A 17011-nucleotide genomic window follows, 5' to 3' on the forward strand; every position below is an offset into this window, starting at 1 on the left:
AATGAAAATAATTAAAAAAAAATAGAAAAATGGTTGACAAAAAAGCACACTATATACAACTAGTGGCACCCAAAAACCAAGAGTGGTGTAACACAAACACCAATCGCATACTTGGTCACGACAAAGGTTCTCATTTTCTAATTTATTAAATCATATTTGCACAAATAATGGTCACCACAACTTCCACAAACAATAATGTTTTTCTCCCTTTAACTCAACATTAAATAAATAAATACAATAATATTTATCTACACATAATATAAAAGCAGATAATAGAAATAAATAAATAAATAGTCTTATTGTGTATGTTGTATGAGTACCATGCATGATTTAGAGGACTAGTTGCAACGTTTTCAATATCTTAGTATAAAAGATTCCTTCAATCTAAGATTAAGCTTTCTTGGAATATACAACACATAAACAAGTAACCAAGAACACCTTTTATCATTTTTTTTTTCAAAACTATTATTAATATATTCTTTCCTAGATAAATGTTCTTATATATTCTTTAAAAAAAGATTTAATTTTTACAATGTTTAAATCTAGGGTAAATTACGAAAATCCCTGAACTTAGACTAAATTACGAAAAACACCCATCTATCCGCAATTATCAAAATCCCCCCACGTTTGTTTTCATCTTACACAGACTCCCTTAAGGTGTGATTTTTCTTAGAATATTTTTTATTCCAGGTAATATTCCCTGAAAAATGTCAATCCTACCCCTATGGACATGTCATTTTTATACTTTTTTTTAAAGGCAAAAATTACCCTTAGGGACATTACACGTAATCTTTATTCTTCTTCAATAGCACCTTCATAACTTTTTAGTATTATTAATTACCCTATGAGACTAATTTTTTTCTTTAAAAAGTAGCATTAATAAATGCCACATTTGCAGGGGTAAAATTGACATTTTTGCGAAATATTTCTTGATATAAAAAAGATTCCATGAGAAATCACACCGTGAGGAGGTCGGTGTAAGACTGAAACAAACGTCGAGGGAATTTTGATACTCACAGATAGGTGGAGGTGTTTTTCGTAATTTACCCTAAGTTCAGGGGCATTTTCGTAATTTACACCTTAAATCTAATTGTACAAGAATCTAATGGAATCATTCCATTGCTTACACATTATATTCTAATGATAACTAAAGAACATGTAAGGGATAATGAGAGTAAGATAAAAAACAATAATAACAACTTTAGGTTTAAACTTCACCTTAAAGCAAAAAACAAACGTACAAAAAACTATTGATTTCCATCTAAGACATAAAAAAAACATTGTAGCTTCACAAGTTTTGTCTTAACAACTGCCAACACATTCCATTTCAGACCAAGTCTACCTAATTAAGTTTGTTTCTTGAATTGCAATAACAGCATATTTTTTTAATGCCATATTTCATTTATATATATATATATTAGCATGATTTCTTGTCTACATACATTCCATTATTAGGTACAAAAACCAGAGATATTTCTCATCTAAAAAACGGACATTTTTTTTTTCGATTTCGGAAAATTGAGATTGAAAACGAAATGGCGGAAAAGGGCAAGTTTCTCCACGGAACACTTGAAATAACCATCTTTCGTGCCACGATTTACAAAACCTCCGTCCCGTTTAAGGTAAAACCAATCTTCTAACGTACGAAGTTTTTGGTACTATGTTGAAATTTTGATGATTTTAATGATTTTTTTTGTGCAGTGTATATCTGCAAATGGAAGAAGGCCGACTTACGTGACGATCAAGCTCGACAACAAAACGGTGGCTAAAACGAGCCACGAGCATGACCGGATTTGGAACCAAACGTTCCAAATCCTCTGTGCGCATCCCGCGCAAACATCCATTACAATAACCTTAAAACGGAGGCGCTCGATTTTAGGTAAAATCGAAATAGAGGGCACAAAGCTCTTAGGCGAATCGAGCCTCATAAACGGCTTCTTCCCACTGACGAAGCAAAACGGGAAAACGAACAAGAGGCTGAAACTGCAGTTCATCGTGTGGTTTAAGCCTGCCGATAGCGAAAAGAGTTGGGAGAAAGTAATAACGGAGGATAGCAATAACGGTGGTGGATATTATCAAGGCCTGAAAAACGGTGCTGCTTTTCCGATGAGGTCAAACTGCGGTGTCACGCTGTATCAAGATGCGCATCATAGTCCCGAGTTTCGACCGCCGTTGGATCTTTGTGGGACCCCCCGGAATCTTTGGGAGGATGTGTATAATGCCATTGATGGTGCTAAGCATTTGATTTATATCGCAGGATGGTCGTTCGATCCCAAAATAGCCTTGGTAAGTTAAATTACTAAAAAAATCCTCTTCTTGCTTGCGAAATTATATTACACGAATCCTAACGAAAACTACAAAAAATAATCGCAATTTCAATGATTTATAATGCGATAATATGTTTTATATATATATATATATACATATATATATATATATAGGTTCGTGATCCCGAAACAGGCATCCCGCACGCGCGAGGAGTAAAGCTCGGCGAACTACTAAAGCGAAAAGCCGAAGAAGGCGTCGCCGTGAGAATCCTACTATGGGACGACGAGACATCCCTACCACTAATCAAGAACAAAGGTGTGATGAAAACACACGACGAAGACACATTGTCGTATTTCAAACACACGCAAGTCTTATGCAAGTTATGTCCGCGTCACCACGAAAAATTCCCCGCCGTCTTCGCCCACCACCAAAAGACCATCACAACCGACGCACGCGCGAAAAGCGACCCCTCTTCAAGAAACCGCGAAATCATGAGCTTTTTGGGGGGCCTAGACCTCTGCGACGGGCGCTACGACACGCAGGATCACTCCCTCTTCCGAACCCTCAACAAGGAGTCCCACTGCTTCGACTTCTACCAGACGAGCCTCCCGAACGCCAGCCTCCACAAAGGCGGGCCCCGCGAACCCTGGCACGACACGCACGCGTGCGTGACGGGCGAAGCCGCGCTGGACGTCCTCGCGAATTTCGAGCAGAGATGGACGAAGCAAATCGACCCCTCTTCTTTAATCCCCGTTTCTTCGATCCAAGAACTCTCCCCACAACAACATAATAACGACAATGCCACCGACAATAGGAATTGGAACGTGCAAGTTTTTCGATCGATCGATCATTTATCGGCAAGCCCTTTGCCCAAGAAGCTCATGGGGGCCGAGAGTAGCGTCCACGAGGCTTACGTCGAGGCGATTCGACGTGCGGACAAGTTTATATACATCGAGAATCAGTATTTTATAGGCGGGAGCTACCTTTGGGAGGAGAACAAGCACTGCGGGTGCGTGAACTTGATTCCCATCGAGATTGCTTTGAAGGTTGTGAGTAAGATCAAGAAAAATGAGCGGTTCGCCGTGTACGTGGTGGTGCCGATGTGGCCGGAGGGTTCGCCGGAGAGCGAGTCGGTGCAGGATATACTGCATTGGACTAGAGAAACTATGAAGATGATGTATAGAATTGTAGGGGAAGCAATTGGAGAGAGTGGCGGGAAAGGGCATCCTAGGGATTATTTGAATTTCTTCTGCCTCGGGAATCGGGAGAAACCGGTGAAGGGAGAGTTTGTGCCGCCGTACAATCCGCATCCCGGTACGGATTACTGGAATGCACAGACACACAGGAGGTTTATGGTTTATGTTCACTCCAAGCTCTTGATAGGTAATGATTTCTATTGTCTCTCCTTTTTTTTTTTAATGTTGTTTTAGCAAGAACAAATAAATAAAATCATATTAAGTATCAATTTACAATTTGAATAAAAAAATTAATTTGTTTAGCCACATTTATGACAATTTAATTAACAAAGGGGGGAAATAAAGATTGTTTAATAACTTCCTTAATGTTCATCTACCTTAAACTATGAGGGGTCTATATGTAATTAAAGCTAATTTGAGGAGGACAATGTAATTTACTTATATTTGTCAAGGGGGAAATGGAATTTAGAAAGAATCAAAGGTCGAATGGGTCAAATGTATTTAATATGAAACGTGAAGGTATATGCGTAATTTTCCAAACCAAAGAGGGTCTAGCTGTAATTACATCCAACCTATGGGGAGGTAAGTGTAATTAAAACAATTGTGGCTTTAGAGGGTTTTTTTTGTCCCTTTAGAAATCCAATGATGCTTCTATTTTTCTCAATTTTACCCTTATTATTCTTAATGGGAATTTGTGGAGAAATAATTAAACACTGGATATTTTAGTCATTTATATGTTTTTTGATTTTGCCCTATGATCCATGCGTATTTATTCGTTTTCTCAATAGTTGTGTATGACCTCAAAACGACAAATATTCTAACTTACGTTGTTCTCTGTATGATTTTGATTTTGATTTTTGTTTTTTTTCAGTGGACGATATCTATCTTCTGATAGGCTCGGCGAACGTGAATCAAAGATCAATGGACGGAAAACGAGACACGGAGATAGCTATAGGCTGCTACCAATCAAGAAACGGGGAAAAAACCGAAACTAACAACAACAACTACGAAGCTATTCGTGCATTTCGTATGTCTTTATGGTACGAGCACACCGGAAGAGCCGAACAAGTTTATCGGGACCCACAGAGTTTGGAATGCATCCACACCGTTCGATCTATAGGAGACGAGATGTGGAGAGTCTACAGTCAGGATGAAGTGGAAGATATGGGAGGTGTTCATTTACTGAATTACCCTTTAGACGTAACAGGGAAGGGCTGCATTGAGGATCTTCCTCAGAACGACGGAAATTTCCCCGACACGAAAGTACCGATAAAAGGGAAAAGGTCGAAAGTCTTATCGGCAATTTTCACCACATAATTACGACGAAAACAAAAAAAAAAATCCAGGCTATGTGTATCAATATTCTATTTCTGGTATAATCAATATATTGCAATTATTGTTTAAATTAAAGAAAAATTGTAATCAAACTTAAGAGCTCATAATTTAATTTAATTTAATTTAATTTTTGGGCCTATCATATCTGTATACTATTTGGAATTAAGTTACCTATTTTTGAAATTGGAGATTTTATTCCTTATTTGCCTACATTAAATCTACCAAGAATTCCAGATTAAGACTGATTGTTGCAGATTCTGCAAAACCAAACAGTCCTCAAACATTGAATATATTCCAAAATCTCGAAACACAGACAAAAAGAGGTTCATCTAATTCTTCTTCGATTCCAACGAAGAAGATGAAAACCATAAAAAACGAGAACTCACCGGAATTATGGCTCGTTGTGATTACCTTGTTTAGTATTATGCTAGGATGTCGGATCGGCTTATCGGTCAGACGAGTCTTTGAGGAGGTTTCTTTTAAACAAACTACTAACGAAGTTCCGCATTAGAGTAGCGATAAATCGTTCATTTTAATTTCTCTTTCTTTTTTTGTTCTCTGCAGGTCGGAAAAATCACCGTTCATTTCGACTCTGAGAATCTCGATTCTAGCATGCAGTCGAGTAACATGTCTAAAGTGAGTGCAAATATATTAGTAAAACTCGAAACTTATATAAAATTTCAAGGTGTCTGTAAATTTAGTAAAATTCGATATATGCAGATATACATAGCCCCAAATCCATGCAAAACCGAAGGATTAACCACACGAGTACTCGCGGGCCACCCAGATTTTTCATTACGTGTTAATGTAGGAAATGTAAGTATGTTTTGTTTGCATACAAGAACTTATATCTATTTCAGAATTTAAAAAAAAAAAAAAAAAAAAAAGCCCAAAAAAACTTACGATTTGACGATGACCAAGTGCAGGAAACTGTAAGAAAGCCGAGTTATCTTCTAATACTAACAGTTGGGATTCGACAAAAAGATATTGTGGCTAAAATAGTCTCCAAGGTTAGTGTTTCAAGAATCAAGATTACACCCCCCCCCCCCAACCCACCCCACCCCCACCCACCAACTACCTTCGGTTTCTAGGGTTGTTTAGAAAACTATATATATTTATTTTTCAGTTCTCCGATGACTTTGCAATCATCTTGTTTCACTACGATGGGAAAACAAGCGAGTGGGACCAGTTTGAATGGTCACAAAGAGCTATTCATGTAAGTGCACTAACACAGGCTAAATGGTACGTAAAAATCTCGAACTCTAGTGATTTATATTTATGTTTTTTTTTATTATTTTATTTTAACTCGTGTTATGAAATTCGTAGGTGGTATGCGAAAAGATTTCTCCATCCGGATTTAGTAGCACAGTATGAATACATATTCATGTGGGACGAAGATTTGGGTGTCGAACATTTCAATGCACAAGAGTGAGTTTCAAGTTTGTTTCTTACCGATAATTGATTTCGAAAAATTCGAACTAATGAACACGAAAAACGAAGTCAACTACTTCAAGAAATGAAAAGAACAGTGACGAATTATAAAAGGGAGATACTTCAATGATTTTGATTTTCGACATTCGAAAGTTCATAATCAATGAAGTAGAATATTTTGCTGATATTTCCTCCGAGAAATGATTTTTTTCGTTGTTTTTTTCGGTTTTCGTCGAATTTTAAGGTACATAAGACTTGTGAAGAAATACGATTTGGAAATATCACAGCCTGCAGTTAAATCAAACACGAACTTGTCATGGAAGATGACACAAAGAAGGAAGAATGTTGAAATCCACAGGTATTTATTTATATATCTACTCTTTAAATTGGCTGAGCAACGAACATTTTTTTATAATACGAACATAATTTACGACCGAAAAATAATATTGAAAAATATAAATTCACATATTTGATGTTATTATACCAAGAAATGATCATACTTGTATTTTCCTTTTCCTTTTTTAATAATTTAAATTTCGTTGCAGGTTTTCTGAGGAACCGCCCGAGTATTGTCCCAATCCATTTTCGCCCCCTTGTGCAGGGTACATATTTATTTTATTTTCTCCTTCTAATTATATATATTATCTTAAGAAATTAAAATAATTTTTTGCATAGTTTTTTCTTAATTTTATCTTTAGCACAAATAATTATGTATTTTAATTTCTTGGGAGGTAGGTTTGTTGAAATTATGGCTCCAGTATTCTCAAGAAAATCTTGGAACTGTGTTTGGCACATGATTCAGGTATTAAATTATAATTAAGTATTCATAACTCAAAAAATTAGATAATTACATAAGGTATAATGTAATTACGAAAAAAAACCTTCCTTTTGAAAAATTACATCCAGCTCCCTGCGGTTTCTAAGTTTCCTACATCCAACCCCCGACAAAAGGGTGTTAATGTAAGAAATCTACAAATTGAGAGAGGGTGGATGTAATTATGGAAAAATAAGGTTTTTTTTCTTCATAAATACACCTTACCTCAGGGTGGTGATTGTAATTTACCCAAAAAAATTAACAATTTATTTACTCTTACAGAATGATTTAGTGCATGGATGGGGTCTTGATTTTGCATTTTGGAAGTGTGTAGAGGTAAAAATGTCAACTTAAACTTACATATTGGTATACATTGTTACAAATTAAGTAATTATTTTAAGTAATTAGCTAATCTTGTGTGTGTGTGTGTCTCTATATATATATATATATATATATATATATATATATATATATATATATATATATATATATATATATATTCTATTCTATTTGGAATTATGAAATTGCAGAAGCCAGAAGAAAAGATAGGTGTGGTTGATGCACAATGGATCAAGCATTTGGTATTGCCTACTCTAAGCGATGAGGTATTAATATGATGTACTAAATAAATTATCAAGATTTTTTATTTATTAAATATAGAGATTAAAAAAATTAAAAAAATAGATTAGATATTGAGCTAATTGATCGATTTTTACATTTTTTCATGCAGAGTAAATCCATAAATCGAACACAAGCACGGCTTGAGGTAAATAATAAATACCTCATTGAATTATTAAAAATTAAAACCAAATGTTAAGGGAATGTTTTTTATTTATAATTGAAAAAAAAATGTATATTTTATTATTATTATTATATTTCAGGTTCGGGCAAGGAGTCATGCCGAATGGAAAGAGTTCGAAAAGAGAATGAAAGAAGCAGAAAAGCAGCATTCGGTTAAGCTGTAAAATTATAACACAACAGAAAACCGTCGTGTTTTTTCTTGGACTCAAATTCAGTGCATAACTAAGGAAGTTGAATCGATGATTTCATTCAGTTTAATTAGGGATAATATACAAAGTTGAGTTCAAATATGTATCGAAGTACTTTGCGCAAAGAACTATATACAACATTTTTTTTCAAAGTATTTAGACGAACCACACGAACATTGCAAATAGAAAAACTCGAAAAACCTACCTCGAATCCAGCTATAATGTATTATCCTCGAGAAAACCCTCCTTGTGAAGAGCTTTGTTATGAGCTGCAATGGCATCCTTCAATTTCTGGAGCTGCATAATTTTAATTTCTAATTAGCAAAGTATAATATAAATAGTTATCGTAAAATTGCAAGTCGAGAAAACGAGAAACAATTATTTACTAGCTTCACAGATCTCACATCCAACTAACATACACTATTTTAGATATGCTTTTTTTTTTAGTGCTGACGAAAGTCATAATGTTAGGCCTCGTTTGGTTCCTACGGTAAGATAAGACAAGATAAGATTAAATAATCTAATGAAAACCCAATTATATTGGATAACCTCCCTAAAAGGCAATAGAGACCATGATAAAAAAATATTTTTTCGGGCCGACCCGGAAAATTATTGGGTTTACGAAACATCAAACAAAGTCCAATAATTTAATTAATCATGGCTAATCTCCCCAACCAAACGAGGACTTAATATATCAGAGAACTAATAATAACATATAAAGAAAATTTTGTGGTCCTACCTTAGCGAGAGAGCACGAAAAGGAATCTAAGAGGCCATCGGATCCTCTGTAGAAGTGGAAATATGGGAGGACTTTTATATTCAAACTTTTGCAGAGTGGCTTATTCTCGTCGAAATTCACTTTTAGAAATATAATTTCCGGGTGTTGTTCCGCAATCCTGCAAATCTAAAATCGAGTACATAAGATGTAATAACATAGAAAAAGTAGGTCCCAAATATATTACAGAGTTAAATTGAGCAGTAAACTCGAGTCTAGTGCAATGAAAACTATAACAATAACAACTTATTTCACTAGATAAAGAGTTCAACTACACAAAAAGAAAAAGGGTAATAGGAAATAATATGTAGAATTAGGGTAGGAAATTGGACGTACCGGAATTAGCACTTTTCGAAATGTTCCCATTTTTCACAAGTGAAAAACCAATTCCAATCCCGTAAAAAGAAATCGGAAATTGAAAGAAGAAGCTCGTTTCAAAATCGGAAATTTTCGGATCAGAATCGGCGGAATTCGGAAAATTCCAATTTTTGAGTCATCTAAACTATAAAATATATAATAATAGTGATCTTCTAAATGTAATTTTTCCCGGAAACAAAAGAAAAGGAATTTTTGAAATGACTTTTTGAAATTATAATCGGATCGAATCTCATCTATATTCCAGTTCTGATAAAAAAATCGGAAGAGTAATATTCGGAATGAAAAAATGTTGTTCGAAAATCGGGAAATTCCGGATCGAAGTCGACAGAAATGGGAAATTCCGTTCCAATTTCCACCCCTATGTAGAATAGACAATTTTGCAATATTACATAAACAAAGTGTAGAATAATCGAAATAGTAAGAGACTCACTTTGGGGAATAAAGCTCGGCAAGAAGCACACCATGCGCCAAAGAATTCAACAATGACTAATCTATCCCCAGCTTGGCTCAAAGCATCTAAGAATTCTTCAGTTGAATGAATATCCATCATATTGGGGCCCGCATTCTTCTCCCACCACTTCGGCTGATCATCGGTTTCTGCAGCAGCTGCATTTACCTGCCGGCTCCGAAAATCAGATATGTTAACTCATAGATCAGCAAACACACACTGTTTTATTCAATTAAGCCTCGTTTGGGAACTAGGATAGGGTTTGATAGACAACCTAATTACACAATAACAAGGATTGTGTATAATCAACAAATCCCAATCCCAATCAATCTTATCAACCCCACCAACATTACAATCATATAAATAAAATAAGAGGGATAATCAACAGGGCAATTAGAAATCAGAAGACAAAATTGAAGAAAAATCCCCCCTTTTTTTTCCGAGATGTTGAATTTTCACCTTGAGCAGAAAAGGTCGCGTTTTCCGAGATATGGCGGCGAAGGAAGAAGAGACTGAGAATCCGCCATTACTGAAGCTTAAGTTGCGATTAGTTGCAGGCAGTGTATTACAGACGCCGTTTGAAGCTAAGGAAATTATTGAAAGATCAGAAAGTTTTTGTACGCCGGCCGATTTCACCTGCATACTGCTGCTTCCAGTTCTTTTCCTTCTCTTTTTTCTTGTTTGTTTTCTAATTTTATGTTCCCCTCTTTTCTTCTTTCTTGAGTAACGAATCAATTTACGAAAAAACTCCTCTTGTTTGGGTAATTATATTTATTTTCTCAGTTATAATTTTTTTTTTACACTTTCACCCTTGTGGTGTCAAATTCAACATAATTATTTAAATTTCGTGGAATGTGCTCTAGTTTGTACTCGTTTTGTATAAAAATACAGTTTTCTATGCACTACAATGTGATATATACAAGTCAAAAAACACATCATCTTACTTAAAATGTAAAGTTCGAATGGGATAAAACGGGTACAAAAGTGATAACATTCCATATAATTTTGAAGATTCCATTAAATTTGAAACCGCAAGAGTGGACGTGTAAAAATATTTATAGTTGAGGGGATGGTTGTAATTACCCAAACAGGAGGAGAATTTTCATAATTTGATCATACATTAGTGGGTGGTTGTAATTTTACCCTTCTTTCTTTCTTGTGTCCGTGTTTGTTTTGCTTCTTTTTTTTTTCTTTTTTGGAACAAAGTGTTTTTTTTTTATTTTCTTGTGTTTTTTTAGATTTAATTATTGCTGAATCGCATCGGATTTTGGAAATCCGACATAAAAATTAGGTTTTAACTTATTTTCGCTTTTTTTTTTTTGCAAAATGATTATTTTTCCCGGTTTATTAAGTTTTCTTGAGTTTTAATATATATTAAACACCGTATGCCAAGTAAACAGGCCCAACGAACAAAGCTCACGAGCATAACTCATGAATCACGTCAGATTCCGGTAATCCAACGTCGTTTCCACAAGAAAGTTTTAGAAAATACATATCAATTCTTAAAATTGCGAGATGAATGGAATTCATATCAATTCAGATGAAAATTCCGTCAGTCCGATTCATCGCAAACATCATATGAGGAATACATTGGTTCAGTTGCTTCTAAAATTGCGAGATGTATTAGACTTATATTTTAATTTATTTTCGCATTTTTTTTTTTTGCAAAACGATCGTTTGATCCCTGTTTACTCGGCTCTATTTAGTACATGGAAACTGATAAGTAAAAAGTTGAAATATAAGGTTATTTACCTTAAATCAGAACAATAAAATGATATACTAATGATTTTCGATAAAGAATTTCAATGAATTAAAAGAAAAAAATGTCACTCTACTCTACTGTATTGTAGGGGTAAAGGGGTAAATGCTAACTAAACAATGATTTCTTTTGCATTTACAACCTTTTTTTTTTCTTTTTTTCTTTTTTTTTGGGCCCAGATTTATTACGAAATTACCCATTAAACCCAAATTGGCTCCTTAATTGGGCTCAAAAGCCCGTCAAGAAAGTCCAAAAGAATAGTCCGTGTATAAATTTATTTTCCAATTATAATTTGCTCTAAATGCAATTTGTTTATATTTTGCATGGTTCTTTTTTAAAACACTATATTAAATTGATGCAAAATATTTTGTCAATTTTAATAAATACATATATTTTTTTAGGATTTTTTTTTTCCGAATTTTTGGGTTCGTGATTTTTTTTTGGATCGTTAGTGTAGATAAACGAAAACAAAACAAAATATTTAGCACGTCGTTAGGCTGGGGGCACATAAAGACATCATTATTCAGAGTAGTGTAACAAATTGGAACTGGAAAATTGGATTTTCTTCGACAAAGCATGATATTTCATTCACAGTTTAGAATTTTAAATTCCGAAATATTCACGTTTTTTTCCTAAAAAATATATTAAAATATCAATATTATTATATATTAGATATTACAAGTGAATAATAAAATATTTTTTTAATCGATTTTCTATTCAGCTATCTTTTATTTTGGAACAATATTTTTCATTTTAATCTTCGAAAATATGATTTTACATTTTTCCAGGTTTTTTTTTATAACAAAAATGAATTTTATTTTTCACCTCGAAAACACTACTAAATATATTTTCAAAAGTGTTAATTTCAATCCGATTTGTCCACATAAATTTATGATTCTTCCTCCCAAAATATTACAAGTGGGAAGGAAAAAGTAGTTAATATTTAATAATAGTCCAATATATTAAGGAAATGCAATCATAATGCATGCCCACTTTGCCTAACAAAAGAATCAATTTTTAAATTTGTATACATACAGACAAGAGTAAAAAAGAGGGGTATAATTGGAAAAAGAAAATGTAAAAATTTATATGTATCTATACACTCTGAATCTATATATATTTTACAATATAAATAATAAAAAAAAAATATACTTTCTTTAAAAGTGTAATCATATTTGCTTTGTTTTGCCTACTAGTATTATAATTTAATTTTCTTTCTTTCTTTTGTTTTACAATAATAGTATTTGCTGGAAAATGAGTTTGAGGGTTATATTCGTCTTTTCACCCAAACTGGCATCCGTTTCTTCATTCTCACAGTGGGGAAATTAATAATGGAGTCATCTTCAGCTTCCCATCTGTAGAAAAAAATAAACAATGAATTATTTTTTTAATATGTATATTTTGTAATATAATATATAGTAAAAAAGTATTAATTAGGTTGAATAATATATTATAAAATGCACTAGAATTTGATTTTTTTTTGTTGGCCCACTAAATAAACCAGCACCAACCAGATATAACTAATTAATTATAAATTTGACTCTCAATATTTAATAATTAACCACATGAAGACACATTTCAATAATTAGGACTAGAGAAAAAAAAATGCAATTTTTTTAGTCAAAAAATCAATAAAATGCATGTTGAATTCCAATTAGTAAATTAAAGGGTAAATTACAACCACCCCTGATGTATGGTTAATTTACGAAAAACCTCTCTTATTTGGATAATTACATCTACTTCTCAATTATGATTTTTTTCTTGCACCTCCACCCTTATGGTGTCAAATCCAACATAATCATCCAGATTTCGTGGAATGTACTCTAGTTTGTACTCGTTTAAAGTTTTTGATGCACCACAATCTGATATATACAAGCCAAAAAACACATATTATGATCATCTTGCTTCAAACTATGTAGTTCAAATGGGATAAACCGGTACAAAAAGTGATAATATTCCATATAATCTCGAAAATTTCACTAAATTTGAAACCGCAAGGGTGGACGCGTAAGAAAATTTATAGTTGATGGTAGTGTTTGTAATTACCCAAACAGGATGGGGTGTTTCGTAATTTGACCATACCTAGGGGTGTACTTGTAATTTACCCTAAATTAAATCATTTATTGGATCCAATTTAATCAAAATAAAGATGTGAATTACCTGAATTGAGTAACGAAATAATGAAGAAAAATAGAAGCTTCCAGCCTGGCAAGGTCAAGCCCAGGGCACAGGCGTTGACCACCACCAAATGGGGTGAAATTGCAATTACTAACTTCTTTACCCTGTGCATCAAAATTTCCACAAAATTCAGTTTCAATTCAATTAAATCAAATTTCCGAAATTAAAATTAAAATATAAAAAATTGAAATAATATAATTTATAAATAAATTCTTACTTGCCATCTCCATGGATTAAATTGATAAGGAAAATCATATAATTTATCATCCAAATGAACTGATCTGAAATATGCAAAAACACACCACCCTTTTGGAATTAAATATCCCTTTATTTCAACATCTTTCATAGCTTTTCTCATTACTCCTGTTATTATATTTCCCATCCTTAGAGTTTCTGTAATTACCTGTAACCACCACAACATTTTCAAAAATTACGTTGAAACCCCTAAAAAGAAGTTAATATTTTTATTTACATGAAATTGATGTTGAAAACTTACATTTTGTGTAAAGGGCATGGACAAATAATCATTCCATGAAAATGGCTCCCCAAGTTTCTCCTTTAGCTTCTTCAATTTAAGATTCTCCTCCTATGTAAATAAAGAAAATTATTTGCATCAAATTTTATTTTCTTAAAAAACCCGTAAATTATTTAGAGTTCTTAATATTATCGACCCAATAAAATCGAACGAGCAGTAAAAATCTCTATCGCCACGTTTTTTGGAGGTTTAAAGTTGTATTGAACGTTTATATCTTGTTAATTTTAACTTAATTCCAAATTTATAATAACATTTGACTATTAATTCAATTAGGGTAAATTACAATCACCCCCTGAGGTAAGGTCTATTTACAAAAAACCCCTCATTTTTCGATAATTACATCCACGCATTGCAATTTGTAAATTACTTACATTAACACCCTTTTGTAGGACTGATGTAAGAAATTTACAAACTACAAGGGTCTGGATGTAATTTATCAAACAAAAAGAGTTTTTTCGTAATTAGACTTACACCAGGGAGATAGTTGTAATTTACCAATTGAATTAAGATAAAATTAAACAAGGGTATAATTGTCCAATACATCCTAGTAACTATATAAACTATTGAAATTTTTATTTTTCTTAATGTCATCAAAAACCAAAAAAATACTACATAAAACACACACACACACACACACACATATATATATATATATAAATATATATATATAAAATAAAATCTTATATATAAAAGGAAGAAAATACCGTAAATTGTTTGAGGGAGGCAGGAGAATCAGAGAGGTATTTGATAGCAAGAGTGATAAGAAGAGGAACAGAATCTTCACCAGGAATCATTAAATCAATCATATTTTCTGCAATTAGTTCATCTGTCAGCTCCTCACTTTTGTCATTAATCAATGCATCTGCTACATCTTTTCCTATATTACTACTTAATCCTTCATTTTTAGCATAATTACTAATATCATCACTAATCTTCTTGCTGCAATTATCCCTTTTTGCTTGGATTATTCCATCAATTATCTTCACCATTTTCTTTTTTGCCTGCCAAAAAATTAGTAAAAGAAAAAGCACACAACTTTATCATATAGTATTTATTTCAGATTTTTTTTTTGTTTTAATAATAATGAAAAAATATATATTTAATTTAACTTACGTGTAACGATCGATAAAGCTGAGTGCCGGGAAAATTAAATGGTAAAGACATAAGTCCCTTAATAAATTCTTGAAAATGATTCTTTAGCAGCTCCATTTCATTGCCAGGGTCCAAGCTAATCAGTGCTTTCACCAGCACTTGAAATGCAATCTGTTCATAAACAATTTAAATTTAATTAAATTAAATTAAAATTAAGCAGACATAATTATCATTTAAGGCAAATTACGGCTACCTCCTTCACATAAGACCAAATTACGAAAAAACCCTTTTATTGTTTGGGTAATTACAACGAACCCCTCAACTATATACTGTCTTACACGTCACACTTAAGGAGGGGTTTTTTCGTAAGACAATACATAGTTTAAAGGGGTGATTGTAATTGCCCAAAAAATAGAGACTCTCTCGTAATTTGATCTTATCTCCGGGAGGTGGCCGTAATTTGCCCTATCATTTATTTCTAATAATTCATGCAAAAGTTAAAGGAAAAAAAACATCAATGATTATTAGATTAATTAATTCCAATTAATTAATATTTCACGTATAGTAATTAATCTTGAAAAACACAATACACACACTGGGACACACACACAGAAATACTTACATGTTTAGCTTCATCTTGAATGTAAACAGGAGAATCTTCCCTCCAATTACCCATTGATTTCAACAAATACTTCTCCATTTCGGATGTAATCTGAGCTTTTAAATTTGCAGATTTGAAGAAATTACCAATTAAGCCATGGATTCTTCTCTGTAAGCTTCCATTAATTAGCAGAATGGAGGATTTTCCCATCAATTCCATAAGTGATTTTGGGTAAGATGGAACGAATATTCTGGCATCACTCTGCAGAATGATTCTGCTTACTTCTGCATCAGTTGATACTATTGTTGGATTCCCAAATAAGTGTGTCTTGAATACCTTCCCATACCTGTAGCAACAACAAAATAAATAAAGGAGAGGTTACGGTCACCCCTGAGTTATGGTTAAATTACGAAAATACCCCTCCAGAGTTAAATTTAAAGACGTTAAATAGTTAAAATCAAATCGAAATTTCGGTACGCCAACATTTCACACCGTTTACCGAACTGAATATATATACGATTTGGTTCGGTAAATAACTGAATTACGTAAATTTTATGTAAAAATGTTTTAATGGAAGGGTGGCTGTAATTATTCAAACAAAACAAGAAGGGTATTTTCGTAATTTGACAATAAATAAAATGAAAAAACATGTGTGTGTGAGAGAGAGAGGGCTGACATGCGGCGGCGTTTGATGGCGAAGGACTCGGGGCGGTCGGAATAAGCGGAGGAGATGAAGTGGAGAGATTCTCCGAGGAAAGGGAATATTCCGAGGCTGCCAAGAGGAAGTTTTGATGATGTGATTAATTTGATTTTCATGTACGCATAAATGGCGGAGGAAAACCACAAGATTGTTGCTGCTGCTGCTGTTATTAATACCAAATTCCAGAAAATCATGTCCATTTGTATTTTCTCTCTCTACAACCAGGTTTTTGTGTTCTTGGTTTTCTGTTCAATGTCTCTCATATATATATATATATATATATATATATATATATATATATATATATATATATAATAAAAGTTGCAGTGGTCAGTGGCGGAGGTAACTAAGTGACTGGTAGTATATGGTTGCATCCACTGGACTAGTGGTGTGCATGTGTGTGTGTGTGTGAGAGAGAGAGAGAGAGAGAGTACTTTTTTTTTAATTAATAATGAATAAGAGAATATAGTATTTGTTTGATAAAGAATGGGACAGAATATATTATATGTAAC

The 17011-nt window shown here is 33.1% G+C and overlaps 4 protein-coding genes across 4 annotated transcripts; 2 read left to right on the forward strand and 2 right to left on the reverse strand.

Moving 5' to 3' along the window:
- Positions 1 to 1438: 1438 nt before the first annotated feature.
- PLDEPSILON (phospholipase D alpha 4) lies at positions 1439 to 4938 on the forward strand. The gene is made up of 4 exons (XM_013000998.2): positions 1439 to 1622; positions 1702 to 2286; positions 2442 to 3651; positions 4336 to 4938. Exons 1-4 carry the CDS (start codon positions 1536 to 1538, stop codon positions 4779 to 4781), a joined length of 2328 nt encoding a protein of 775 aa, XP_012856452.1. The 5' UTR covers positions 1439 to 1535; the 3' UTR covers positions 4782 to 4938.
- A 56-nt stretch (positions 4939 to 4994) lies between these two features.
- On the forward strand, positions 4995 to 8185 carry LOC105975436 (uncharacterized). The gene is made up of 13 exons (XM_088823130.1): positions 4995 to 5271; positions 5364 to 5435; positions 5520 to 5615; positions 5726 to 5809; positions 5926 to 6041; positions 6126 to 6227; positions 6475 to 6588; positions 6776 to 6832; positions 6966 to 7032; positions 7327 to 7380; positions 7575 to 7649; positions 7775 to 7810; positions 7926 to 8185. The coding sequence occupies exons 1-13, from the start codon at positions 5158 to 5160 to the stop codon at positions 8007 to 8009; spliced, it is 1071 nt and encodes a 356-aa protein (XP_088679256.1). The 5' UTR covers positions 4995 to 5157; the 3' UTR covers positions 8010 to 8185.
- LOC105975771 (thioredoxin-like 2, chloroplastic) lies at positions 8069 to 10367 on the reverse strand. Its single transcript, XM_013001000.2, has 4 exons — positions 10094 to 10367; positions 9617 to 9802; positions 8773 to 8937; positions 8069 to 8330 (listed from the first exon to the last, which is right to left on the reverse strand). The coding sequence occupies exons 1-4, from the start codon at positions 10274 to 10276 to the stop codon at positions 8250 to 8252; spliced, it is 615 nt and encodes a 204-aa protein (XP_012856454.1). The 5' UTR covers positions 10277 to 10367; the 3' UTR covers positions 8069 to 8249.
- Positions 10368 to 12455: 2088 nt separating this feature from the next.
- On the reverse strand, positions 12456 to 16752 carry CYP90D1 (cytochrome P450, family 90, subfamily D, polypeptide 1). The gene is made up of 8 exons (XM_013001002.2): positions 16476 to 16752; positions 15821 to 16145; positions 15220 to 15369; positions 14811 to 15107; positions 14068 to 14157; positions 13789 to 13974; positions 13554 to 13675; positions 12456 to 12748 (listed from the first exon to the last, which is right to left on the reverse strand). The coding sequence occupies exons 1-8, from the start codon at positions 16697 to 16699 to the stop codon at positions 12661 to 12663; spliced, it is 1482 nt and encodes a 493-aa protein (XP_012856456.2). The 5' UTR covers positions 16700 to 16752; the 3' UTR covers positions 12456 to 12660.
- Positions 16753 to 17011: the final 259 nt, after the last annotated feature.

Source organism: Erythranthe guttata, chromosome 9 (assembly GCF_056151865.1).
Source record: "Erythranthe guttata isolate IM_541 chromosome 9, IM_541, whole genome shotgun sequence".
In the NCBI taxonomy this organism is placed as follows: domain Eukaryota; kingdom Viridiplantae; phylum Streptophyta; class Magnoliopsida; order Lamiales; family Phrymaceae; genus Erythranthe; species Erythranthe guttata.